Below are 24,919 nucleotides of genomic sequence, written 5' to 3'. Positions count from 1 at the left end.
CGATATGCCACTGACCGCACCCCGCTCTGCCCCCTGCCCTTCAGCATTCCCTCTTGTCCAGGCCACCCAGCTCCTTAGCTCAGGACCAAAGTCCCAGCTGCCTGGCCAGGAGGGAGTTTGCACATCTCTGTAGCATTTCCTCAGCCCAGCTGCCCAGGGCTTATTCTTAAACACATTTCATGCCCCTTAAGTGCCTTCGGGAGTGAATACATTAGAGAAACCCTAAATAAATACACAAGGCTCCGACCTTCATGAAGCGTGCCACTGCCTAATCATAAATAAATCTCGCTGTCCAAGGGAGCAGTGGCGTCGGGCACATGTCGCAGAAAATAAATATAATGAGATAAACTGCAGTGTCCATTTTCTTAAATGGAAGAACACTGGCAGGAGGGACGTTTGGACCCAGCCCCACGCCCTGACTTACCCCACCCCCAACCCCACCCTGGCCGACTGGAGGGCTGGAGCCCGAGGCCGCCCGCGGAGCAGTTGCCGTCCTGAGCCTTCTCCTGTCAGCCCCAGGCTGCCGCCTTCTCCGCAACCAGTGTGCGGTGAGTGTTCTGCGATACAAAATAACCCTTTCCGTTGTGTGACCTTTTCTCTTTCTTTCAAAAGCAAAACAAACTATTAAAGACATAAACCATAGAACCCTGAAAACCTTACCGTGTAATTAACACAAGTCAGGGCAGAATTGAAGAGTAGGTGTTCTTCATTGGTCTCCTCGAATTAAAAACTACCTATATGTCTGCAGCACGCAGTTGTCTTTTGAATTAAATTTGGCAGCAGTGATTGTAAAGAGCCTCGGTGTATCATAGACTGTTAATTTAAAATGTGCTACTGGAGATACAATTTTAAGAGGAAAAAAATGTTCTTAATCATTACAGAAGAAATCATTGTATTACCATTAAGACTGGTGTGTTTAAACAATATTTTAAATTGCTTCTAGAAAGTTTCTTATCTTTTAATTGGTTTCGGGAATTGCTATTGGAATTCGTTTTAATAGTAAGGAGGCGCAATTTCTGCTTTCATTTTGAGGTTTATTATTATTGTCAGAATTAAGTCTAACTGCCTCTGTTTTCATATAACAAAAACAAATTATTTGAAATCGTGATGCTCCGGCCACTTGTTACCTATTCCGATGTGTAACATTGTTATCATCAGCAATAATTAAACTCTTTCTTAGGGGCACCTGGGTAGCTCAGTGGGTTAAAGCCTCTGCCTGGGGCTCAGGTCATGATCTCAGGGTCCTGGGATCGAGCCCCGCATCGGGCTCTCTGCTCAGCGGGGAGCCTGCTTCCCCCTCTGTCTCAGCCTGCCTCTCTGCCTACTTGTGATCTCTGTCCATCAAATAGAAAAGTAAAATCTTAAAAAAAAAATGAAAATGAAAATGACTCCAAATAATTCTGAACCATAAAATTAACAAAGTTTAAAAAGTATGCAAAAATAAATAGGGCATGGTGAATGGTCAGCCTTAAATAGTTCAGTAAATTGATACTAACTACAAAGTGAGTTGACAATATCCTTATAAAGCTTTATGATATATCTTTTTGACTAAGCATTTTCCATTTTAAGAATCCACCATTGGGGCGCCTGGGTGGCTCAGTGGGTTAAGCATCTGCCTTTGTCTCAGATCATGGTCCCAGGGTCCTTGGATCAAGCCCCACATCGGGCTCTCTGCTCTGCAGGAAGCCTGCTTCTCCCTCTCTCCCTGCTTGTGTTCCCTCTCTCTCTGTCTCTCTCTCTCTGTCAAATAAGTAAATAAAATGTTCAAAAAAAAAAAACCAAAACCCTCCTTCTTAGAAAGAAAGACATTCTCTGCTCTTTTACACCAACTCGAACTTCTTAGTAGGGGTCCTAACTAATCAGATGACAGTTCTGAGTTGGAGCCAATGACTGGCTGTCACTTCTCAGACAGACAAATCACAAGAGCAAGGGAGCAGCCGTCTCTACCTGGTAGGGGAAATGGCTTTATTGTCATGTTTCAGAGACTCCTCACTAAAACGTGGTCCTGTGCACGAATTATTTTCTTATGGACTAAACATAAGGACATACACAACAAATTTCAATGAGGTTAACTTTGTATGGTGAATTTATGAGAGATTTTTTTCTTTTGTTATTTTGTGGCTTTTAGAGTATCTTCACTGAACATATTATTTTGGCTAAACTTTTATAACTGCATGTTTTTGCAGTAAAACTTTAAGTGTCAGGAGAAATTTGAACTGGGGGGATGTGTGTTTTATTTTTGTGTAAAAGAGTTAACTCTGCTACTTCGGTTCTCAAATCATCATTTTGGCCAGGCTTTCTTTTTTTTTTTTTTTTTTTAAAGATTTTATTTATTTATTTGTAAGAGAGAAAGGAGCGAGAGTGAGCACAGGCAGACAGAGTGGCAGGCAGAGGCAGAGGGAGAAGCAGGCTCCCTGCCAAGCAGGGAGCCCGATGTGGGACTCGATCCCAGGACGCTGGGATCATGACCTGAGCTGAAGGCAGCTGCTTAACCAACTGAGCCACCCAGGCGTCTCCCAGACTTTCTTTAATACAGTGATTTTTCAAGACTCACCACACCTTGGATTCACCTGGGAAGCATTAAACATACCCGCCCCAAGGCCACTAACCAGCTCGCCCAGACCAGGGGGTCAGAATCAGAGTGGGGCAAGTGCCACATCTGCAAGGCCAACCCCTCACGCTGTCTGTCTGCAATCCCGTGTTGCATTCTTTGATGTCCATAACACTGACCAGGAAGTTCCTTACTTAAAACTGGACTCCCAGGGTATTTTACTGTCCTTTTTTATTGTCGCAGTGGGTGGGTTTTGCTGATACCCACTGCAGATATAAGCATTTTCCAGGTTCTATGGTGCACGTCTTTGGGACTTTGATCACTCCAATGGTCACATGCAACTCATTAGTACATGCAGAAGACGTACCTCTTAACAGAACACTATCTGCATCTTTTGAATCATCACTGAAATGTCAGGTGTGTCCTGTACTGGCCATTTTCCTTTCTCGGTTTCCCTTCTAGTCACTTGCTAAAGCAGGGCCAGAACTGGTTTCTGGGGAAAACAGAGGTTTTCTCACAAATATGTGTTTAGCTTATCTCCGTGTTGAGTTAGACTGGCCGTTAGCTCACCCCCATGCTGCGCTAAGGTGCCTTCCATTCAGGTGAGTGGCCTGACGGCATCATTTGATTTTTATAACCATACATTTGGCTTATATGCCTTTCCTTCTACATACCTGTTCCGACACGTAATAAGCAGCCGTCGTGGGATTCTGACCTTGGGTTCTCACCAAAGAATTCTAATTCAGCCCATTGCTACCCATTTTTTATTATGCCCTGGCTAGTGGAAATACTACTCATGGAGGGTTGTCCAAGAATATATACCCATGTGTCTCTCTGAACAATCTACATTTTATTTTATTTTATTTTTTTAAAAAGATTTTATTTCCTTATTTGACAGAGAAAGAGAGATCGCAAGTAGGTGAAGAGGCAGGTGGGGGGGTGGGAAGCAGGCTCCCCACGGAGCAGAGAGCCCGATGTGGGGCTCGATCCCAGGACCCTGGGACCATGACCTGAGCCGAAGGCAGAGGCTTTAACCCAGCGAGACACCAGGCACCCCAACAATCTACATTTTAAATCTGAATTTTAATCTTGAATCATCCCGATGATTAGAGAGATAAGCAGTTGGCTGGGATCATTTTAGCTGTTCATCGATCCCTCTGAAGGATTCTACTCCCCCATTGCACTTTAACAGTATAGTAGGAAATAAATCCTTGGAAGTCACTGTTCTGTTTATTGTGGAGATAAAGGCTTTGACCATCCCATGTCATATACTATATATCATCTCCCTTTTGAGGACTTTGGTGAGAAATTTCTCTAGGTCTCAATCTGTTTTTATTTTATACACTTGGTCAATTTCCCAAATGTTTGTGTTCCCTCTTTGCTTTGCCTGGCAGGAAGCCCAAAACCTCATAGACAGCCCATGTCCAGCACCGTAGAGGAATCTTAAAGCTTGTGCTACTTTTGCCCCAGACTTTACTTTCCCTGTGACCAATTTCTTCATTTTTCATTTTGTATCTTGTTTTATATGGAGGTTTGTAAGCTGCTCAAATCTTAACAATATGAAAGTATGAATCGGAGTTTCTCAGCATTGACACTGTTGGGGCAAATAATTTATTATTGGCAGGAATAGGGGATTAAACGGAGGATTTGGAGGGAAGAATGGGGGTATGTCCCTGGCCTCTATCCCTAGTTGTCAATAGTAGTTCCTGGTACCGGGAAGCTTTCACAGGACAGGTTTGTCTCCTGGTTTTAAGGAAGAAGGGCAAGAAAAAGAGGTAAAAATGACCTTCCACTTTCTGCCATTTTCTCGAACTCCTTCAGCTTAATGATATTCAATGTGCCAAGCCTCCGTAGTTTAGGGTAGTGTATCCTAAACCCCAATAATTAGCATTTTCTAGGCTATGTGCAAGTCACGGTTTTAGGGGGACCCAGACAACTGAACCCACTTTCACCCTCAGAAAAACCTGCAAAAAGAAAACAAAATAGAAATCCAAGGGCTCAGTTTGCACATCTCTGAAATTAGTGTAGCAAGGACTTTCCTGATGACCTTGGGAAAAGGAAGTGGAGATACTGTTATTGGCATTTAGACAAAAAGGGCACAAAGATAGCCAAGTACCCAGTGTAGTTAGTGTCCAGTGTGCTGACCCCCACATCCAGGAGGCTCTCCACCACATCACGAGAGCGTTGAAGAAGTTGAGCAAGAAGACAAGCAAATCCAACATGGCTTCACAGAGGAGGCGGCATTTGAGATGAGATGTTAACAGGTAAGCAGGAAAACAAGGGGCAGGAGCTCCGGGCAGGAACAGGACGGAGGGAATTCCTGCAGACTGGTGAGCACTGCGGCCTGACTTGATACGGGATGGAAAAGGTGATCAAAGGACTGAAAAAAATAAGGTGGGTCCTCTTCTGAGGGCATCCTGAGATGATTCAGAAGTGAACAGGCGTTCTTCCCCGAGAGCCGTGTATGCCGGGCAGCAGATTAACACATTTTAAGACAGAGGCAGAGCAGAAGCTGAATTCATTATATCCCCCGAGAGTCGAGTGAGGAGAGGGGACGACGGACCTGCGAGGGTCCGATGTGTCCTGTGCTCCTGACCCGCGCCCCGCTAAAGGTTTCCGCGAGCAAAACCTTTACTTCTCTGATGAAAGTAGGATAAAGGACTCTCTGGTGTCCGCAAAATTCCTGGTTGAGAACATCAAATACGCAAATACGGAGAGAGCTCTGCTTAGGGATGACCAAGCACGAGCATCATTTTTAACAAAAGGGGAAATGTTTTGGGGCGGCTTTTTGGTTATAGAAATTATTTAGCCTCAATTAGGAAATGCCGTAACTTCAGTTACACACAATTGATTTTAAATTTACGTATAACACAGTTTTCATTGTTTTGCTAAAATTTCACAAAATGATGTGATCGGTGGCACATTCGTCAGGAACCTATTGGGATACGGGCAAGCAGGGCTCTGTAGGTGACCCGGAAAACTGGCTCCAATGCAGATCAGAGCCGGGACCAGCAGCAGGCATGCTGTGGCGCTTCCGGGTGCTGGAGAAGCTCAAAGAGGGAGATTTTGGGGGGAAGAGCAGGATCCTAGTGTGTCTGGGGAGGAAGGGAAGCTTAGAAGCCAGATACCGGTGAGTGAGGAACCTCCTTTCCAATCCAAGTCTGTAAAGACTTTCTATAAAGACTTTTCTGTGGAGAAAACGGATGCGTGCTCAGCTCAGCCCCACGTGAGGGCGTCACTAAGTTGGGCAGAACGCCCCCCTCCTACTACTGCATCACCCTGGACAGTGACCAGAGGCTTTTTCTTTTCAGGTATTATTTAGTTTAAATGAAGAAATGTCATGCTTTCAACTATGCATGATCATTTTTAAATTTCCTTATAACTGAGAATTTTCATGGTTGGGCTAAATTTTCAGAAATGACTTGGAGGAGAGAAAAAAATAATTCACCCTCTACACTTTCAAGTTCTCACCTAGGGCCCCTGAGAGAAAAGACAGATTAAGAAGAGAAAAACAGAAGCTGATCACACATGTATCTCATACACATGGGAGATATGCAGGAAGAAGAGAAACTTTCAAAGGTGCCTGAGAATTCAGGCTTAAACGCCAGCTTCAGCTAAAGGCACTGGAGAGAATGTGCGGTGGGAGCCGTGACTGCGGAGAGCAGGGAATAAGGTTACGATCTGCAGGTTTAAGTCCGTGAGTTTTACACTGATTAGCGTCTCTTGTGGTATAGAGTCCTTCCTGTCTTCCTGACAGGAGAATGGAACACTTATAAATGGAAATTTTCCGTTCCAGGGTAACTTTGACTCTGTTTTCAGAGCTTCTCCTGTGTGTGCTGCTTCTCAAAATAATGGACTCAAAAATAACTCTTATGCCAAAGAAGCATATTTTGGAATGGAACTTTCTGGTCTGTACACAACAAGTACATCGAGAGCGTCCCTATGTGATGCAGAGAATGCAGAATTCAGCTTGAGAGGCAGGGCAGTGGAACAAATAGTTCCAGAAGCAGATGCAGACCCAGCACTGAAACATGGGCTGGGGGACGTTTGGGTGATGGAGAAGCTCCAAGTGACTCGAAGCAAGGTCTGCCCAGTTGACTTTATTCTCTCTACTTTTCCAGAAATGGGTAGCATATAGCCCATGGGATGATCTGGTGGAAAACTGAAAGCCGGAAGGAGGTGGGCCGAGGAGAAAGGAGGGAAGGAAGTAGGGGAATGAGGAGCCTGGGGAGACCCATGGGCTGACATTCAAGAGTTTGGTAGATTGGTTGGCACCGCTGAGCCTGGTTGAGAGAATGGAGCCCATGCAGGCCCCAGGCCCATCAGTGGGACTCCTCCGAGGATAGGACTTGGAAGGTAGGACTTGGTAGAATGGAAGAATATGGACTTTGGCTTCAGCTCACCTGCCTGGGAACCTGGCTACACTGCTCTAGCTATTTGATTTCAAATTAGGAGAAAAGGTTGTTGTGAAGCTAGAATCCCACCACATGCCTGAGATTGCTTAACGTGGAAACTGGCAGTAGAAACTGTTCGAGAAATTTTAGTTTCCTTCCTTGATCCATGAATAAACAACTGCATTCCCAGAGGAAATGCTCTTCTAAGAATTTAGACAGAAATCATAAATCGTGGCCTCCATCAGTGTCTTTTGGCCTCTGTTCACTCCCTGAGGGGTGGGAGACAGCTTCCTGCACGGCCTAGGAAAGCTCCATAGTTTTGGCCTCCCCCACACCAGTCCCGTTCCTGTACGCTAGGAGGCAGAAAGTGCTCCACCCAACATGATACTCTCTAATTCCAAAGTTATTTCTAAAACCTTCCAGGTAAATAGAGAATGCCCAGTTAAATTTGAATTACAACTAAAAAATGGAAAGTGTATTAATATAAGTATGTCTCAAATATTACTTGGGACTTACTTATTCAAATTTAAATCTCCTTTATTTTTTTACCCTAAATTCTATTTAATCATTTAACCATAATTTCTGTTTTTCTCAGTCTTAAGCATAGGCTTCCATTTCCCAGATTCTTGTAGCACCCTCTGGGTCAAAAGAAAAATGGTGGCATCACCAGGTATTGACAAGGACGTGGGGCAAGGACACGGGGCAAATGGAACTCTCATCCACTACAGATGGGAGTGTACATTGGCACCACCACTAGACAATAATGTCTGGCACTATCTGCCAACCCTAGGACCCAGCAGGTCTACTCCTGGCAGACACAGCAGGAACACGTGCCTCGTCCACCTAAAGATACGTGCAAGAATGTCCATAGCATGAGGTGACCATTCCTAATGGTCCAGACTGGAAACCGTACAATGGCAGCATGGGTAAATAAGTTGTACTTCACCTGTGTGATGATTTATTGTATGTTAATGAGAATAAATGAAGTATTGCTGTGTGCTCCGTGGTTGCATCTCACAGTCCTAACTTTGGGCAAAAGAAACCAGACACAGAAGAACACAGAGTGCGCATAATTGAACAGACGTAAGGCTCAAACACAGCAGAGGCAGAGGGACTTCCTAAGAGAGTGAGGAGAGCTTCTGTGGTGCTGCTCATGTCCTTCTTGAGTCAGGCTGTGGTCACAAGGACGGAACGGTTCACGTTAAATTCACCGATCATGCTGATGAGTTCTGCACTTCACTAAATGTTTACTGGACTTCGGTGGGAGGTGTGCCAAAAGAGTGGAGGTCTATCCCGATGGTGCTCCTTCTGTAGACCCGTATGATTGGAAATACCTTCTGGAGTATATGCGTGGTTTCTTTTATTCACAGAACTTTGTGTTAAATCTGTGGGAAGGACCTGCTAAAACCATGTGAAGGACCTCATAGCCACATTTTTAGATCTTGGGTATTGGGGTATCCCAACAATCTGTACAAGTCTAGGATGTGATAGTTTAGGGGTGAGCAGGATTTGAATGCATTCGTGTTTAGAGGGTGTCTGAGAACCAGGCAGATCCCCCTACTCTGACCCTAAACATTGCCCTAAAGTAAAGAAGTTGGATCCCAAAGATTACAGGTAGGGAATTTTTGAACTATGTCCATATTCAAATGGAGATCGAAGACATCCCACTGAAGGAAAGAATTCTACCGTATTGAACAAAAGTTCTTTTTAAAAGGGCTATTTTGAAGATTATGATTCTGATTTTGGAGGAACTACAGTGATTGGCATGGAAGGAATCACGTGTAAAATTTCTTAAATAAAAATTTATTGACTTTAAATTAAAAAAAAAGAAGTTTATTGAAAGGAAAAAAAAGTAGAACTGGAGAGTTCTGCTGTCCACATAGGAACAAGAAGCAGAAGAAAAAGAGACAGGTGGGCAGGAGGGGAGAGACAAGCAGGACCTGCCACACAGGAGATGGATTTCAGAACAGGGTGTGAACAAATCCACGGGGAAACCGGGACATGCAACGATCGCCGGGTTCTAGCCTTTGAAACATGTGTGACTAGGAAACAACATGTTAGGTCCCATTCCTCACAAGGACGGCCTGTCTGGCTGCTGTGGACCCCGTTTCTACATCCCTGGGAAACTGAATCAGACGCTGTTAGAACCTTCCAGAAGCTCAGGCTTCCTGGTGCCCTTGATGTTTTTGAACCACGGTTTCTCATCACAGCACTGTTGTTGACATTTGGAGACAGAGCGTTAGTTGTTGTGGGGGCTGTCCTGTGCTTTGCAGAGTGTCTAGCAGCATCTCTGGCCTCCACCCACGAGAATGACCATGGCGCCTCACCCCCAGTGGGGACAACCAAAATTAGCTCAAAGCATTGCCAAATGTCCCCTGGGGGCGGGGTGCAAAGCAATCCTGGTTGTGAACCAGTTACCTGAACACACATGGTGGAACTCTAGGGGAAGTTTCTGAGCATCTGGGTTCAAGACACTAAAAATACTTACCTAGATAAACACACACAAGCACATACATGCCGACTGACAGGCAGACTTAAGAAAGCGAAGTCAGTCTCAAACTGTCTACCTCTGGCACACCCTACGAAGTGCTCACTTTCCTTCCCGAGCGGGTCTGCTCACTCTAGCTGGCCGAGATTCATAATCCAGGTGGACAGACTCTGTGGAAACAAGCTTAAGAGCCTTGGAGTCCCAAGAACTGAATTCAACTCCCAGCCCTGCCACTCTGTCTCCCTGGACATGTGACTTACTTTCCATTTCTTTCCCTTCCTCTGCGGCCTTGTGGAAGACGTGCCCGTGTTCCACAGTGTATGGAGCGTGTGAGGGAAGGCCGCGGGTTTTACCGATTTCCCTCAAGGGCCAAGTACTGTCCTTTTTGTAACTGCTGCTCATGAAGAATTTACCCCATGCCAGACATCCCTCTAATCACTCAAATCACTCAAATATTGTTCAGTGACCCTGACGGCTTCATAAGCTACCATTGCTCACATCCCCACTTCACAGGTGAGGACACTGAGTCACAGGGTCGTTCATTAGCTAGTGACTGGAAAGCTGGGAGTCTGTGGCCAGTGTCGATAATGGAAACCACTGGATAATGCCGCCTGGTCCACTTTTTTATCTTCGGGTTTTATAATGTGATATATATATATATAATTTTCCCCCCGCTGAGACTGGGAAGAGGGTGCCGGCCAACACTCAGTCTTCGTCCTCATGTCCTTATTATAAATTAAGGTGTTGGACTGGCGACCGTGACTTTCCCTTGGCCCTGGCGTGTCACTCTTTGCCTCAGTTTCCATGTGTGCGATAGGAAGCATCTTATCAGCCCCCTTCCCCGCATGCTGCAGTCTGCTGGGAGTATGAACGGGATGGACATTAACCAGAGTGCAGACGGGAGCACGTTTAGAAAGTAGAGCGCTCCCGGCCAGTGTGAACCACTGTCACGTCGGCAACAGATCACACTCAGGCTTTCCACCCGCTGTCCTGGCACTTAGACACTCTGTAGACTCTCTCTTCCACATATATGGTGATTGGCAGTTTTCTTTTTTCTTTTAAAGATCTTATTTATTTATTTGACAGAAAGAGACACAGCAAGGGAGGGAACACAAGCAGGGGGAGTGGGAGAGGAGGAAGCAGGCTTCCCGCTGAGCAGGGAGCCCGATGCAGGGATCGATCCCAGGACCCTGAGGTCATGACCTGAACTGAAGGCAGGTGCTTCATGACTGAGCTCCAGACTGGCAGTTTTCAAACTGTCTTCATGTAATGGGATCTTCCTGGGTCTTGCCAGATAAAAGCAATGACGTCAGTCCAAGGTTTCAGATCCACACCCATTGCACACTGCAGCCCCGCTGTGTTAGCTTTCGGGAGCTGTGATTCCAGGCATGGCCCCACACCATGAACCAGTCACAGGACCCGCTACTTAACGACATTTAGTCTCAAATAGACACGGGGTGCCTATGTCAGCTCACGGACATACAAGAAACAGTGTTGAGCAGACGTGGTCTGCCGACCTACTCTCATCACAGTAACACAACAAACCATGAGAAGAATGCTACTGCACTCATTTTAAAGTTGTCAAAACTGAGGCACAGAGAAGTTAGGTTATTTGTCCAAGAACACACAGCGGGTGGAAAATAGATTGGAACCCAGTTTCTAATCACAGTCTAGACCCTGAGGAGTCAAAGTGTGGGCCAGATACCAGCAGAACTGGCACACCCCCAGAGTTTGTTAAAAAGTAAGCCTCAGGGGGCACCTAGGTGGCTCAGTGGGTCAAAGCCTCTGTTTTCGGCCCAGGTCACGTTCTCAGGGTTCTGGGATCAAGCCCCACATCGGGCTCTCTGCTCAACGGGGAGCCTGCTTCCCCCTCTCTCTCTGCCTGCCTCTCTGTCTACTTGTGATCTCTCTGTCAAATAAATAAATAAAATCTTTAAAAAAAAAAAAAAAAGCAAGCCTCAGGTCCCATTCTGGACCCACTGAATTAGGTTCCACACTCTAAAGGATCCTAAGTGAGTCCTGTGCATGGTGTAACGTAAGAACCACCGCTGCTTAGTGTACATCCAGCCACATAGAGAAGCACAAAATGTACAAATAGCTCTACAACACGTGCATACAGTACAGAGTGTTTTTAAAATGTGCTTCTTTTTTTTTTAAAGGTTTTATTTATTTGACAGATAGAGATCACAAGTAGGCAGAGAGGCAGGCAGAGAGAGAGGGGAGGAAGCAGGCTCCCCGCTGAGCAGAGAGCCCGATGCGGGGCTCGATCCCAGGACCCCGGGATCATGACCTGAGCTGAAGGCAGAGGCCCAACCCACTGAGCCACCCAGTGAGGCCCTGCTCCCTGGCATTTTGTTTTTACACCAAACACAGCCAACTGTGTACGTACTGCAAACCACTGACCACAGCAAGGAGACGTTCCCAGGCTGCACAAAGAGCAAGGAAGCGCTGGAAGAATCGTTGAGATCAAGTCTCTGCCTGGGAACAGTTGTTAGGATTGGTCTTGAACTTCCACATAGTTTTCCATTTCGATACGTTGGCTAGACTGATTGGTTCGGTTATGTGACTCTTTTCATCCCAAGCATTGATTCTTGCAAGAAGTAGTTTTCTACTAAGAATACAGCCTTACTGGCATATTTTTTTTCTTGAATGATACACCCGCAGCAGCAACAGCTATGTGTACCTTTTGTGTTATGCTTTTCCCAGTACATATTTTGAAGGTATTGGGTCATTCATCCTTGAGGCCAAAAGTGTATCTCTAACATTCAGTGTTGAACAACATATTACTTGTGCAATTTATTCAACTTCTGTAACTATTCCGCAGATAGTAGATGAATTCACATCATGTGCCCACTATGATTACATGAGAGTAAGAAAGCTATTGCAGTCCTCCTAAATCATCAGAGAGAAGGACCTTTGGACTCCAGCTGTAGAGTTTCAACCATAGTTCTTGGAGCGAGGTGACAGTAATCACAGAGCCTTCTCGGTCGGCTGGTTTTCCCTCCCTGTCGTAAAGCAGATGCTTGATGATAAATGCTAGAGGCAGCCTTCGAGGGTGGTCGGAGTGCCCTGCTCTTATTGTTCCAGAACACCTCCACCCCTTATCTGGTGGGGACTCAAGTGATCACAGCCACGATCTCAGTGGAGACAAAATCCATCTGGAGAAAGAGCAGGGCAGGGGAAGAGCTAAGAAGACCAGCCGGGAAGGGCTGAGCGAGACTGAAATGACCTGTACTCAGAGTCGCGGAACCGTCTGCATCACAAGAATTTTACTTACCGAGGGTCCACCCCAGCTACTGAGTCGGAATCAAGTAACGCTGTTTTCAGCCGTGCACTAGGCTCAGCCTAGTGCACAGTCCAGAATGAGAAGTGCTCTGGGAACACCTTTGACTGGGGCCTTCCCGGTGACAGGGAAGAGAGGGGATGGGTCATGGGGCTGGATGTCCTTGCACCTGGCTAAGGGGGTGTGAGAGGCGAGCCAGGGCCAGGGCTGCAGAGCATGGCGCAGGGTCAGATGTGAAGAAGAAAGTTTTACTTTAGCCGTTGTGAAGCCAGATGCATCCTCTCCCCTGGGAGTCCCGACTGGGTAGAGCCCAGGAGACTTCGCTTGATCGCTGGATGAAGTCTGAGATGCATGTAGGCACCACTTTGTTCAAGGGACACTGTTTTTAGTGGTTTTGCCACTACTGGATTTTTCTGTGGAAGCTTGAAGTCCAGCCCCCAGCCCATTTTTACCCCCCCCAGATTCTGGCCTGATGATTTCACAAAAAGAAGTTAATTGGTTTTGGGGTTTTTTTTTACTTTCTTTTTAAGTAACCGGGAACATCTGTTAAAATTCCAGCTATCAGGATACGACTAGCAATTATGCAATGAGGACTGGCGTTATCTAGAAGCATCGGTGTGACGAGAACTTTCTTGCACAAGTAAAGAACTCTGTCTCACAAGGCTCGATTGAGGGACAATTGAGGTGATGCCTGTGCAATAGCGTCGTAAAAGTTATTACAATCGCTGTTAAATAGAACACCGCATGTGCAAGAGAGACTTTGTTTAGGAAGGTTGTCTTGAAATAGAAGGAAAAAAATCATCCTGCTGATAAAAAGGATCAGAGGAAGGGGCAATAAAACCCCCAGAAAACCTGTGGAAGGAACCCCGACCCCGTGTCCGTGACGTCTTTCATTACCGAGCACAGACGATAGTCTAGAAACGTCTTGCTGAGTGAGTGGAGGGCGGCCACCGTGATCAGGAGAGGTGGTTTGAGAGGTCTGCTCAGCCGGCTTCACGATACCCTCCCAGAGCCGGTAGGTGTCTCACACGGCGCTGGTTTGTTGTCACAGGCAGTGCGCTCTGGAACTCGCCGTAGAAATGAATCCAGTTGTTTCGCAGCCCGGATACGGCGCCGGGGGTGTGATGAACAGTGACTGGCAGACCGGCGTGTTTGACTGCTGCGACGACCTGGGGATTTGTAAGTAATCACTCTCCTCCCCGACTCCCAGAATGCAGGCTCCTGACCTAATAAAACCTGTCGGCCTCTCCTGTCACCGAGCTCCCACTCTGTGGCCAACTCGGAGTCACAAGTTGCAAGCCCATGGGTGGGTTTAGCCACCAGATGGGTTTTGTTTGTCCTGTACATGATGAACTTGCTTCATGTGGTAATTTAAAAATACCAGGGAACGCCTCAAAATCAGATTTCACGCATACAGAAAGGTCTGGCTTTCCAATCTAGGTTTCCAACTTCTCTCAAAAATTGGAAAATTTGGCAAGGTGAGCCTTCATCACACAGGGCAGAGTTCAGCTGCTTCTTAACATGAGCCAATCCCATTAAAAGAGAGTCTCACTCTATAGTTGGCCGTATTTGCTCATGCCCGCTATTGGCTATTTTGTGGGGTTTTTCCAGTCTATTCCACTCACTTTACCTGCATGACCTTGAGTCAGTGACCCTTGTCGAGATCCTTCGCCGTCTGCCATTTTTCAGCTCCTTGGGCTCACCGCCCTCTGGACGCGTTGCTCCGTCTTCTGCTTCCCTCTTGCTCTCTGACGAGGCTGCTCCGTGCGCTCTGGCTCTCAAGGCCGACTCCTGTCACTGCCTCACTCAGAAAGCACCACAGGCTTTTAGCTTTCCTGACTTCTACTTCTTTCCCACCACAAAGCACACTTTGGAGTGAGAAGACTTTTTCCGGAGCCATCGGGTTGCAGACGTTCTCTGTGGGGCTCCTCCTGACCTCAGGCGTGAGGAACAGCCTCCTTTTTCCGGGGGTGATGGAAGTTCCCAGATCTTTGGCCTTTTGCTTAAAAACAGTCATCAAAGAACTGCTGACTCTCTCATCGTATCTAGGGTACCGCACACCACAACTCCACCCCGGCGCTTTTCAAAAATAGACTTTCACTCAAAGCATATCTGAGAACAGTTTCCTGTTTGTTGTCACTTTCTCGAGCCCTTTCTGGGCCTTGCAGGGCGTCTCTAAAGCGGAGCCGCACTCAAGTCTGTAAACGGCCGAGAGCAAAATCCCGTCCGTTCTGGGCACGTCCGTCCTCCTAACAGTGATGGGGTCCTTTTGCCCGAACGACCTTCTAGAATCTGTTTTGGCTCATTGTCCCTAATGATTTGTTCACTCGGTGTTTTGACACTCAACACACCCCCCATGGCTTTAGAGGGCTTCTCAGACATCCTGACGCCACAGATTTCCGCCCCAGGCGGGACCCTATGTCACAGGGCAGGGCAGAAGGATCATGCGGAGGAGCTTCTGCAGTTAAATCAGACCCGGTACAGTGACTCACGAGTCACCCCCAGTTGCTGGACGGAGGGCCCCAGAAGCCAGGCAGAAAAAGCCAGACGACAAACACTGCTTTCTCCGGGGCCCATTAGAGCCGTCTCTGGAGCCAGCATCTTTCGGAAAGACGTGATTTCGTTGCCAGCGAGACGACTCTCACTAACTCCTCTTTGTGGCTTCCCCTTGCACGCAGGCCTCTGCGGCACTTTCTGCCCCCTGTGCCTCTCGTGTCAGATCGCCTCCGACATGGACGAGTGCTGCCTGTGCGGGGCCAGCGTGGCTATGAGGACCTTGTACAGGACGCGCTACGGCATCCCGGTGAGTCCCCGTGCCCCGCTGCACGAGCCACACCAGAGGGCTCCCTGCGGGCGGACCGCAGCCGCGACTGCCCTCCTCGCCTCCTGGGCTTGACCCTAATCTTCGCTCCACTCCCATCCTAAATTTTTTAAATGATGGACAGGGACCGCGCCACTGTTCATACCAGGGAACATGTTTGAGATAAAATCTTGCGTTCCCGTAGATGCGTCGCTGAGACGGTGGCCGCAGGTGACAGACGGCGAGCTCTCACCCTCTCCCCTTTTCTCCGTCAGACCCAGGACCCCGCAGATCTGTAGGCTGGGTGACAGTGTGTTAGGAAGCCAGGGGGGAAACGTGCCTGCGGTAGATCCCTCGCAAGCCAGCACGTCTGTCTCATAAGCCAGTGCTCACTCCTTCAACGGAGATGTGTCCTGTGCATGGAACACGCCCGGTCCTTTCCAGATGCTGGAGGCACCTCAGTGCATGTGGCTTACATCCTGTTTCTTTTTATTTTTTCAGACCTCTATTTTAACATAGTTTCAAACTTGAAGAGAAGCCGCAGAAGTCATAAATGGGAAAAAAAGGAGAAACGATACTAGGGCTTCCTGAGCACCCCCACCCCACGCCCCGAATCCTGAAACCCTGCCTCTTCCTTTCATTTCCCGCCTCCACCTCTTTGTCTAGTCTCTGTTTGGGAACATCGATAGGAAACAACAGACTTGACGTCCTATAGCATCTCTACGGCACCACGCATTTCTTCATTTCTGTAACCATAATGCAATGATCGAAATCAGGAATTTAACACGGATATGGTACTATTCGCTAATTTGTGGGTCTTATTTAAACTTTACCAATTAACCCAACAACATTCTGTGGATGAGAAGAAAACCACAAGTTCTGTTCGATTGTCATTCCTCTTTAGTCTACTACAATAGGGAATAGTTTCTCAGTCTTTCCTTGCCTTTCCCCCGCCCCAAGTATAGACCATTTATTTTGCAGACTGTCCCTCCGTTTGGTGTGTCAAATATGTCCTCGTGGATATATTTAGGGTTTACGCTTTGACAGAACCTCCACAGAACTGATGTAATAGTCACTGTGCTTCCTATCAAGATGCACACGCCATCACTGTATCCCATTATGGTTGTTTCCTTTGATTACTTAGTTAAGGGAGTGTCCGCCGTAAGGTTCTCCACCTTCTGGTGAAGTTCTCCACCGAAGGTTGCCATTTTCCCCTTCGTAACGAGTAAGGACCTGGTAGAGAGACGTGAGCACCCTGTTCCTCATAGTCCTTCAGTCACTGGGACTAACGTCCACTGAAGCTTCTCGCCTGAATCAGTGATTACTATGATGGCTGTTCACGGCAGAGCTCGTGCTCTATTGGGAGAAGATTGCTACACTGTGACTCAGTAAAAACCTTATAGGATGCTAATAAGTGGCACAGAAAAAAATAAAACAAAGAAGAGGAATAAAGAATGTTGAAGCATTCTAATTCTATTTTATTTTTTTCAGCATTACAAAATTTATTTTTATCCAAGCAAGGTTTATCCCAGGAATGCAAAGACGGCTTAGTATCATAATACTGTCGTTACAGATTCAAAAAGAAAAACCATCATCATCATTTCAGCTGATGCAGGAAAAACAGTCAACAAAATTCCATGTCCATCCACATTTTTAGAAAGGGAGTTCCAGTGTTAAATAGGGCAATGAGGGAAGGCTTTCTTACAAACGTGGAAGGGTGAGGAAGAAGCTACCCATCGGGGGAAGAGCTGGGCAGGAAACAGAGTATCGCCCAAGGCTTTAAAGTAGAGTTTATCTGGAAAGTTCCAGAAACTGGAAAGGGCCAGAGAGGCTGGAATCGAATGAGTGAGAGGGTTGGGGCAGGATGCCATAGAAAAAGATGACATTAGAGCAAGATTTAGAAACTCTAGGGCCTTGAGAACCATTGTAAGAACCTCAGCTTTACTCCGAGTGAGCAGGGAAGTCCCTGAAAACGGTTTAAACAAACGGGTGATACGACGGATTCTGTTCCTAGAAATGTAGCCTCTGCCCCACTCACTGCTCCCACTGGACCGGGAGCAAGTTGCTCGTCTCCCTAAACCTCAACCCCCTCATTGATAAATGGTCACACCGATCCTCCCCTTTAATGGGGTAGCAAGAGTCATGGGAGATGATGTGCGGAAAGGGCTTAAACAGGACCTGGCAAGTAATATGTGCTCAGTAAACAACTACTTCTCTTTTGTTCTTTTCTCTGAGAATTGCTCAGCTATTTCTCAGGGCAGAGGTGTGTGCGGGGCCCTGGCCTCATTTCTCCTGCGTGCTGGCTCAGGTCCCTGGCGTCGCAGCACTCGAGGCCGCCCTCATCCATGCTAACCCTAACGTAGCCCAACACACATGGGCTCTTAACTCCGTGCCTGGACTGGGACTTCCTGAATCGTGTGCGAGGTGTCACGCATGTGCACTTCCGTACATGATGTGATGGTAACGTTCTCAACGCAGCCCAAGACCCCGACACGGTATGTAGGAAGGGGTCCTTAGCTGGATCCTGGAGATGAGGCTTTGGGAACAGCTCGGCATGTTCTCTGATAAATCACATGGCGGCATCAGTTTTCTCATCTGTCATAAGGAAGTTGTGCAAGGTGATTTCTAGGTCTAGGATTCTAGCTATAGGTTTCCTCAACATACAATGAAGCGGAGTATTTATAGACAGTGTATCTCTGTTTCCTCCTTTGAACAGACCTCAAAATAATTCCCAGGACTGGTTTATATCGTTCAGGCTCTCTGCCTTGTTTCCCTTTCATATCTATGCAAATCTTTGTGGGGCTGCGACAGTACACCTCTCTGATCTGCCCCTTCTTTTGTGGACGCAGCCAGGAGAGCATCCCTTTGCCAGGCACAACCTGTGCAGGAGAGAAGGAGGAAGAAAAGAGACAACCACTGTTTGTCCTACCGTGAGCTGAAAATTATTCTGACGTGTAGTTGCTCATGTACTGCCTGCAAACTCTTGTGCTGTGGGAAGTGTTACCTCCTTTTATAGACATGGGTGGGCTCTTTGCCCCAAATGCTTACACTGTAAGATGGCGATCAAAGCACTGTAGCAATAGGAAAAATTTCTTTTCATGAAAAACAAAATCACTCATAGTCTCACCATTTAGAAGCTCCTATGTACACACTGCTGCCCCCCACCCCACCGCACGAGCTCACACTATAAATTGGGAATTATATTAAACTCAAACCTTAAGAACATAAGTGCTATCAAATAATGGATTCAAAATTCTTTCAGTCTATCAAGACACGCAGTAATAACACCGGGTTATCAGACTAGAACTCCCCAGTTCACTCGGGCCTCCTGCGCCAGAACAGGGATCCCTTCAAGGGCACATCACCCGGAAGGTCATTGAGGACCCGGTTGGACACTTCCATTGAGAGGGCCCTCAAATCTTTGTAAAGTCCCCCATCCCACGGCTTTCCAAACAAATTCTTTCTTTCTTCCTTCCCCCATAATTTGTGTATCTACCCTTTGCTCCAAACTTCTTCCATTGCAGAACTTGAGAGATGTCAATGAAAATGGCTAGAGAGATACAATGTGGGGCCCCATCTGGCTCTGCTCACAAACTACAGAAAAATTGGTGCATTTTATAACTGGCTTTAAAGGGAAGCCGTCTCAGAATTGATGGTAGAGGATGAGGGCTGTAGTCATACCCTGCAGGTCAGCTGAAGTCATGTCATATACGGTTAAGGGCACAGGCTTCAGAAAAGAAAGACCAAGTGCCACTACCAATTTGTTATGGGATCTGAACAAGTTATTTACCTTCATGTGGGTCATCAGAAAAATGGAGATAATGAAAATCCTCATGCTAAACCAGTGACATAAAATGTACCTTTTAAAGAGTTTTGAAAAGCTGCGCGAATGCAAGGACTTGGGTGACTCTATTTATAGCCTATGTGTGGACCCGCTGTTGGTTTTTTAACAGGGATCTATTTGTGGTGATTTCCTATGGCTGGGATGTTTTCCTCTGTGCACCCTTTGTCAACTCAAGCGAGATATTGAAAAAAGAAAAGCAATGAATGCTTTCTAAAAGGTGCGTGGTAAGTTGTTGGAAATTCTTCGATTTAGTTGTATCAGAACAAACGCTCAAGAACAACCTTTACTTCCTTGGTCCTCTCTCACAAATACACGCAACATCGCTTACAAAATGGAGGACAAAGGGTTTTTCATTGCCAGCCGACACCAGCAGGCGGTAGTCAGCATGCATAGGTTGAGAGCGCGAAACCTGGAAGGAGAGGAGAGAGTCCCGAGGCTTGTGAGGTTGTCTGCCGTGTGACGTACCCGCGAACAGGTCCCGGGTCACCCTGCCTATCTTCACGAGACCATGATTGGAGGTAGCTGAGGTGTACGTGTTACCATTCATTTCCCCAAGTCTAGTTCCTAAGTGTGCCACTACCACACTAACCGATGAGCTGTTATACTAAGTATGACTGTGTGATGTGCCTACTTCTGTGTTCTTGGCAACACCAGAATATAAGAATCCCTCCTCCAAAGCTATGGGAAGCTACTTTAGTTTCTATAAATTCAGCGTGGATATTTCACCCAGTTATCCCAAATTCCCAAAGCCCCCACTATGAGAAGTTACGGATGTTTCAGTGGCGGTGTTGTCAGAGTTGGGTAGCTGCTCATTTCCCGGCTTCCTAGCTCCCCTAGTCACATTTTTCATCTTCTGAGCAGCTATTTCTCTCAAACAGGTGGGTAATAGTTTACGTGTCCTATCTTTTGATCTCTTATTGCGAGTCCACATGGAATTCGCAATCAAAGCTTAGTTTTCCCCAGGAATGACTATTATCTGTACAGTCCTTTCCCGCCCAGAGGTCTTTGGGCGTGTTTGATCAAGGGGGAACATTCAAGAGTGTAAGTTGTCACTGGCCCAGTCTCTCTCTTTCCTAGTTACTTCTTTGCCACATACCCCACAGAATGATGTCTTCTTCACGAACATATTGGTTCGTCTCATGTTGCATTTTTGTATCCTAGCATTTGTCTTCTGATTGTTTCAATGGCTTCCTGAAATGACTAACATGCATCAGTTTCAGGCAGAGTCATGATAGGGAGTTTTCTTATTATTCTTTTTCCTCCTTATTCTACTTCCAGAGAATTGGCTGTTGTCTCTCTTTTCAAGCAGTGACATTTGTTAAAAGTCCTATATTAACAACTTGGCTCAGAATTTGATGCCTGAGTAGCCCTGAGGGAAGGAAGATGTGACAGTACTGGGACAGTCCATGAAAAAGACTGTTTGTGTTCTCTGCCTTTTGGAGACCCTTTCCTTGACATGGTGGATGATCCACTGACATTTGACAACAGAAGTCGACTCTGGCGATCTACGGAGCGCTCCATTGTTTCCCTCAACCACGTAGCAACAATGCTTGATACCTAGCAGGCACTTAACAAATATTGTGGGAGAAAAATCAGTGCAACTTTCAAGCAAGGAAGCATAATGAGGGCCTAACGTAGGAGACTTGAGTGAATCTTACCTGGCGATGGTGACTTTCTAATGGATTATACTGAACCAGGGGCCATGATTTGGTATAGATCTCAAAACAGGCCAAAACACGGTGGTAGGGGATGGGTGGAATGAAAGTTTTGATACTTAGAACAAGATACTGTGAAGACAGATGAAACTGATAAATCCTAATTTGTTCATTCATTTATTCTCTCCTTTTTCCTTCTGGTTTCTACAGGTCACATTCATAATGTGGTGAAAGAAATGCTAGAATCACATACTGCTTCTGTTGAGTGCTATCTCACCCAACATCTTAGAAACTAATTCAACCAATCATATGGTTTCCAATGGCTTCAAGACAGTTTTAATTTCTAGTTTATTTCAAAAGAAATACATTTCCAGTGCTGTTCTCTAAAATGACTGCTAATAAAAAATTAATATCCTCAACATTTCTTGTGTCTTTATTTTTTTTACTTAAATTCCATGAGCCAACATATAGCACATCATCAGCTTCAGATGTAGTGTTCAATGATTCATCAGTGTCTTTGGATACAGCTTTATGAAAAACTATAACTTTTTAAAAACGAACCCAAATTTGTGAAAATATTAAAGCTGAATGATGGGCACAAGGAGAATCTTTTTTTTTTATTTTGAAAGTTTTTTTTTGAAGGATGATTGACACATAAAGACGATTCCACTTTCCTATCTTTATATATGTTTGGAAATGTCCAGAATAAAAAGTGTTTAAATGTTGTCAAGACTTTTCTAATTTTAGACTTTCCCACCACTGGTAGGCAAGGAATCACTCTGGGCATTCCCTCACTCCCAAAAAGGGTGGTACTTTGACGTACCTTGGGCCTCCTTTTGGGAGCCAGGATGACCTTCGACACTCCTTACAGCCCCGCTCAAGGCTAAAATAACTCCACTCGACGAGGAGTACTGGCTGAGCGATGTGGAGTTTACTACAGATTCTATGGACAAAGGAGAGGATTTCTGTCGTAAGCCACACAGCAAGACTCCTAACTGAAACTGGCATTAGGCATTTCCATCCTCCCTAAAGCCATCGGCAGCGAGCCAGCCACAGGAGCTCCACATACCTTTCTTTCTCCACTCCCCCTCCTTCCCTGCACCAAGGTTAAAGTGGCATTTTCAAATATTGAGATATAATTGAGTTATAGGTGTACAATATTATGATACAACCCATGTACATATTGGCAAATGATCACCACAATAAGTTTAACTATCCCTGAACATAGTTATAATTTTTTCTCGTGTTGAGAAGTTTTAAGATTACTCTCTTCTCAACTTTCCGATATATAATACTTTACAATGTATACTACCATGCCGTACACTACATCCCCATAACATATTTATTTTATAACTGGAAGTTTGGACCTTCGGCTCCCTTCACCGTTTCACTTACCCCACCATGCCCACCTCTGGCAACCAACAATCCAACTGCCTATGAGTTCAGGTAGTTTATTTCTCTATCTTAGATTTCCACATAAGCAACACGATGCAGTGTTTGTCTTTCACAGTCTGACTTCTTTCACTTAGCTTCAATCCCTTCAAGGTCTATCCATTCCCATCCCAAATAACAGAACTGCCTTCTTTTTTAATGGCTGGGGAATGTTCCATTGTGTGTAGACCACATCTTCCTCACCCATCCGTCCTTCGATGGACACTTAGACCGTTTCCATGTCAGCCATGCAGATAACGCTGCAGTGGACATGGGGCCGGTCCACAGGCCTTTCCTGTGCAGAGCAGTTTGGTTCTACCTCAGCTTCCCAGTCCAGGAACCACACCTCCAAAGGTGCAGGATGGGGGTGAAATTCTCCTGTTAAATAAAAACCAAAAAATGTTTTCCAGATCGCTTATTTAAAAGTCACAACATATTTTATGCATATTTGCACATAAAATTCATGGCAAATAGGAGTTTTCTTATAATGTTTTATCTAACTGAGATGTTTTATTATTTAGACTCATTCTCCCACTCTCAACATCATGTCTCTTCTGGGCATGAGAAATGCCTACGGTCTCCTGGTACCAGGCTAGTTGCCTTAATTAAATCAAACCCTCTTAAATGCTACCACAGCTAAAGGTCAATTGCTAGAGCCAAGAAGCAGCGACTCCTGTGAGGAAGGTGGGCTAGAAAGGGAGACGTGTAGGTGATTTACAAATTTCCAAAGCAAAGAGCAGCAGAAGAGAATTCATCTCACCTTCCAGGGAAGGAAAGATTATCTGTGGATCCTGCTTCAGACTTACCTGTGGCTGCTTCGTGGCTACAGTCATTTCTTCTACTCAAAGGTCAACAATTCAGGCGGAATCCCCCATTTTTGTTCATGCCGTGTGGAACCGGGCGACTCACCACGGGCTGGAGGAGAGCCTTCAGGATGGCACCCTCACGGCCACCTGCTGCTGCCCCTTGGTTAGTGGTTCAGCCTGGGCTGGGGCCTTGGGCTGCGGTCCGTATTAGCGACGAAGCTGCTTGGTCGGCCTCACAGATGGTTGTGGACGGTCCGGGGGAAGCAAGATGGAAATGCGCAGCATCTCAATGACCTGGCTTCGGAGGTCGCAGAGCACCCCTTCTGCCAAACTCTCTTGGTTGAGGCAGTTGCAAAGGTCCACCCAGGGGCGAAGCGAGGAGACACGGAAACTCACTTTCCCTGTGCTGTGGCAACGTCCCTGAAGAGTCTAACCGACATGGAATCCTGCTGCCGCCCTCTCCTGAGAGTCCAACCAGTCACCGCTGCTGGAGCGGCTCCGTGTTGTGTTGTCGGCCTGTAATCGGGTCTGTGCCCACCTGTCCCCAGGGAAGCTGCTCTTGCGTCGTCGCGGCGCAATGACGGTCGCCTGCCCTGCTCGGGCTACCGGGGACAGCGGCGTCCCTGCTGTGACACCGGCTTCATCTCTCTGGTGACTCAGAAACGGTTTCGATCACAAACGTGGTTGAAGCTTGTCACAAGAGCCCACTCACCTCGAGACTCCGATTCATACCTGTGCTGGGTCCAGAGGTCCAAACTCCCCGATTTATTCTACAGAAGCTGCTTTCCTCTCTAGAGTGTTCGGGTCTCTCGCTGTGGAAGAGGATGCTGTAGGTCCTCTTCCTGGGCAGCGCCCCTCAGACCCTCCTGCCTGGAGGTCATTGCCGAGGTCATCTTAAAGCCTTTTGCAATTGCTCCCTTAGCCTGCCTTTACTCGGTTCTGGCTCTGGTTTTCGTGTAATGTCTAGAGGCAGTAGACAAATTCCATTCTGCCCCAAATTTCCATGCAGCAGCAGGTTCTAAGTCTGCTCCTACTGTTTCTTTTTCCACAGTGTTTTCTTTTGGTAAAATACACATAAAATAAAATTTGTCACTTTTGAGTGTACAGCTCAGGGGCTTGAGCTACTTTTATATCGTGCAGCCCTCGTGCTGTCCACCCTTGTCATCCATCTTGTAAAACTGAAACTCTGGCCCATTAAACACTAACTCCCTATCCCAATGTCCCTCAGCCCCTGGCAGTTGCCATAATACTTCCCGTCCTCAGGATTCATCCGTGTTGTGCATATTCAGAATTTTCTTCCTTTTTAAGGTTGAATGATACTCCATTGTATGCATATACCACATTCTCCTTATCCTTTCTTGGGTTGATGGACACTGGAGTTGATTCCACATTTTAGCTACTTTGAATAATACTTATACGAACATGGGTGTCCAAGAACCTCTTCAAAACCCTGCTTTCAGTTCTTTGGGTATGTACCCAGATGAGGCTGTGCTAGATCATATGTAATTCTATGCTTAATTCTTTGAGAAACTGCCCTTTTATTTTCCATGGTGACTATACCATTTCACAATCCCACCAACAACACAAAGGGTTTTAATTTCTTCAGATACTCACCAACACTTGCTAGTTTCTCTTTCTTTGATTATAGCTAACCTAACGGGCGTGAA

General features: G+C 46.3%; 1 protein-coding gene, 1 long non-coding RNA gene and 1 other non-coding gene across 10 annotated transcripts; 2 read left to right on the top strand and 1 right to left on the bottom strand.

Annotated features, from left to right (window-relative positions):
- LOC116585294 (placenta-specific gene 8 protein-like) lies at positions 1–21,429 on the top strand. 8 transcript variants are annotated; one of them, XM_032334787.1, is made up of 6 exons: positions 1–548; positions 13,768–13,895; positions 15,395–15,519; positions 18,366–18,446; positions 19,470–19,584; positions 21,226–21,429. In XM_032334787.1, the coding sequence occupies exons 2-5, from the start codon at positions 13,796–13,798 to the stop codon at positions 19,572–19,574; spliced, it is 411 nt and encodes a 136-aa protein (XP_032190678.1). In that variant the 5' UTR covers positions 1–548; positions 13,768–13,795; the 3' UTR covers positions 19,575–19,584; positions 21,226–21,429. The 8 variants fall into 8 exon arrangements, with proteins under 8 accessions (XP_032190678.1, XP_032190680.1, XP_032190679.1 ...); XM_032334789.1 differs by lacking the exon at positions 18,366–18,446 and having other exon boundaries at positions 374–548; XM_032334788.1 differs by lacking the exon at positions 1–548 and having other exon boundaries at positions 12,788–13,895.
- LOC116585458 lies at positions 8,226–8,356 on the top strand. Its single transcript, XR_004283645.1, has one exon. It is a non-coding gene; the product is annotated as a small nucleolar RNA SNORA18 (small nucleolar RNA).
- LOC116585295 lies at positions 19,580–24,919 on the bottom strand. Its single transcript, XR_004283550.1, has 4 exons — positions 23,253–24,919; positions 22,651–22,824; positions 21,839–21,958; positions 19,580–20,927 (listed from the first exon to the last, which is right to left on the bottom strand). It is a non-coding gene; the product is annotated as an uncharacterized LOC116585295 (long non-coding RNA).

The sequence above is a fragment of the Mustela erminea genome, chromosome 2 (assembly GCF_009829155.1).
Source record: "Mustela erminea isolate mMusErm1 chromosome 2, mMusErm1.Pri, whole genome shotgun sequence".
Taxonomy (NCBI): domain Eukaryota; kingdom Metazoa; phylum Chordata; class Mammalia; order Carnivora; family Mustelidae; genus Mustela; species Mustela erminea.
Note: the sequence above shows the minus strand (reverse complement) of the source record. Positions and strands in the feature narration are given on the sequence as shown.

Excerpts from the sequence above, each read along its gene's own strand:
- LOC116585294 (XM_032334781.1), top strand. The coding sequence starts at position 15,031 with ATGATTTGTTCACTCGGTGTTTTGACACTCAACACACCCCCCATGGCT. Across the intron at positions 15,520-18,365 it reads GGACGCGCTACGGCATCCCG|CCAGGAGAGCATCCCTTTGC; the intron begins GTGAGTCCCCGT and ends TTGTGGACGCAG. Across the intron at positions 18,447-19,469 it reads CAACCACTGTTTGTCCTACC|GGATCTATTTGTGGTGATTT; the intron begins GTGAGCTGAAAA and ends GTTTTTTAACAG.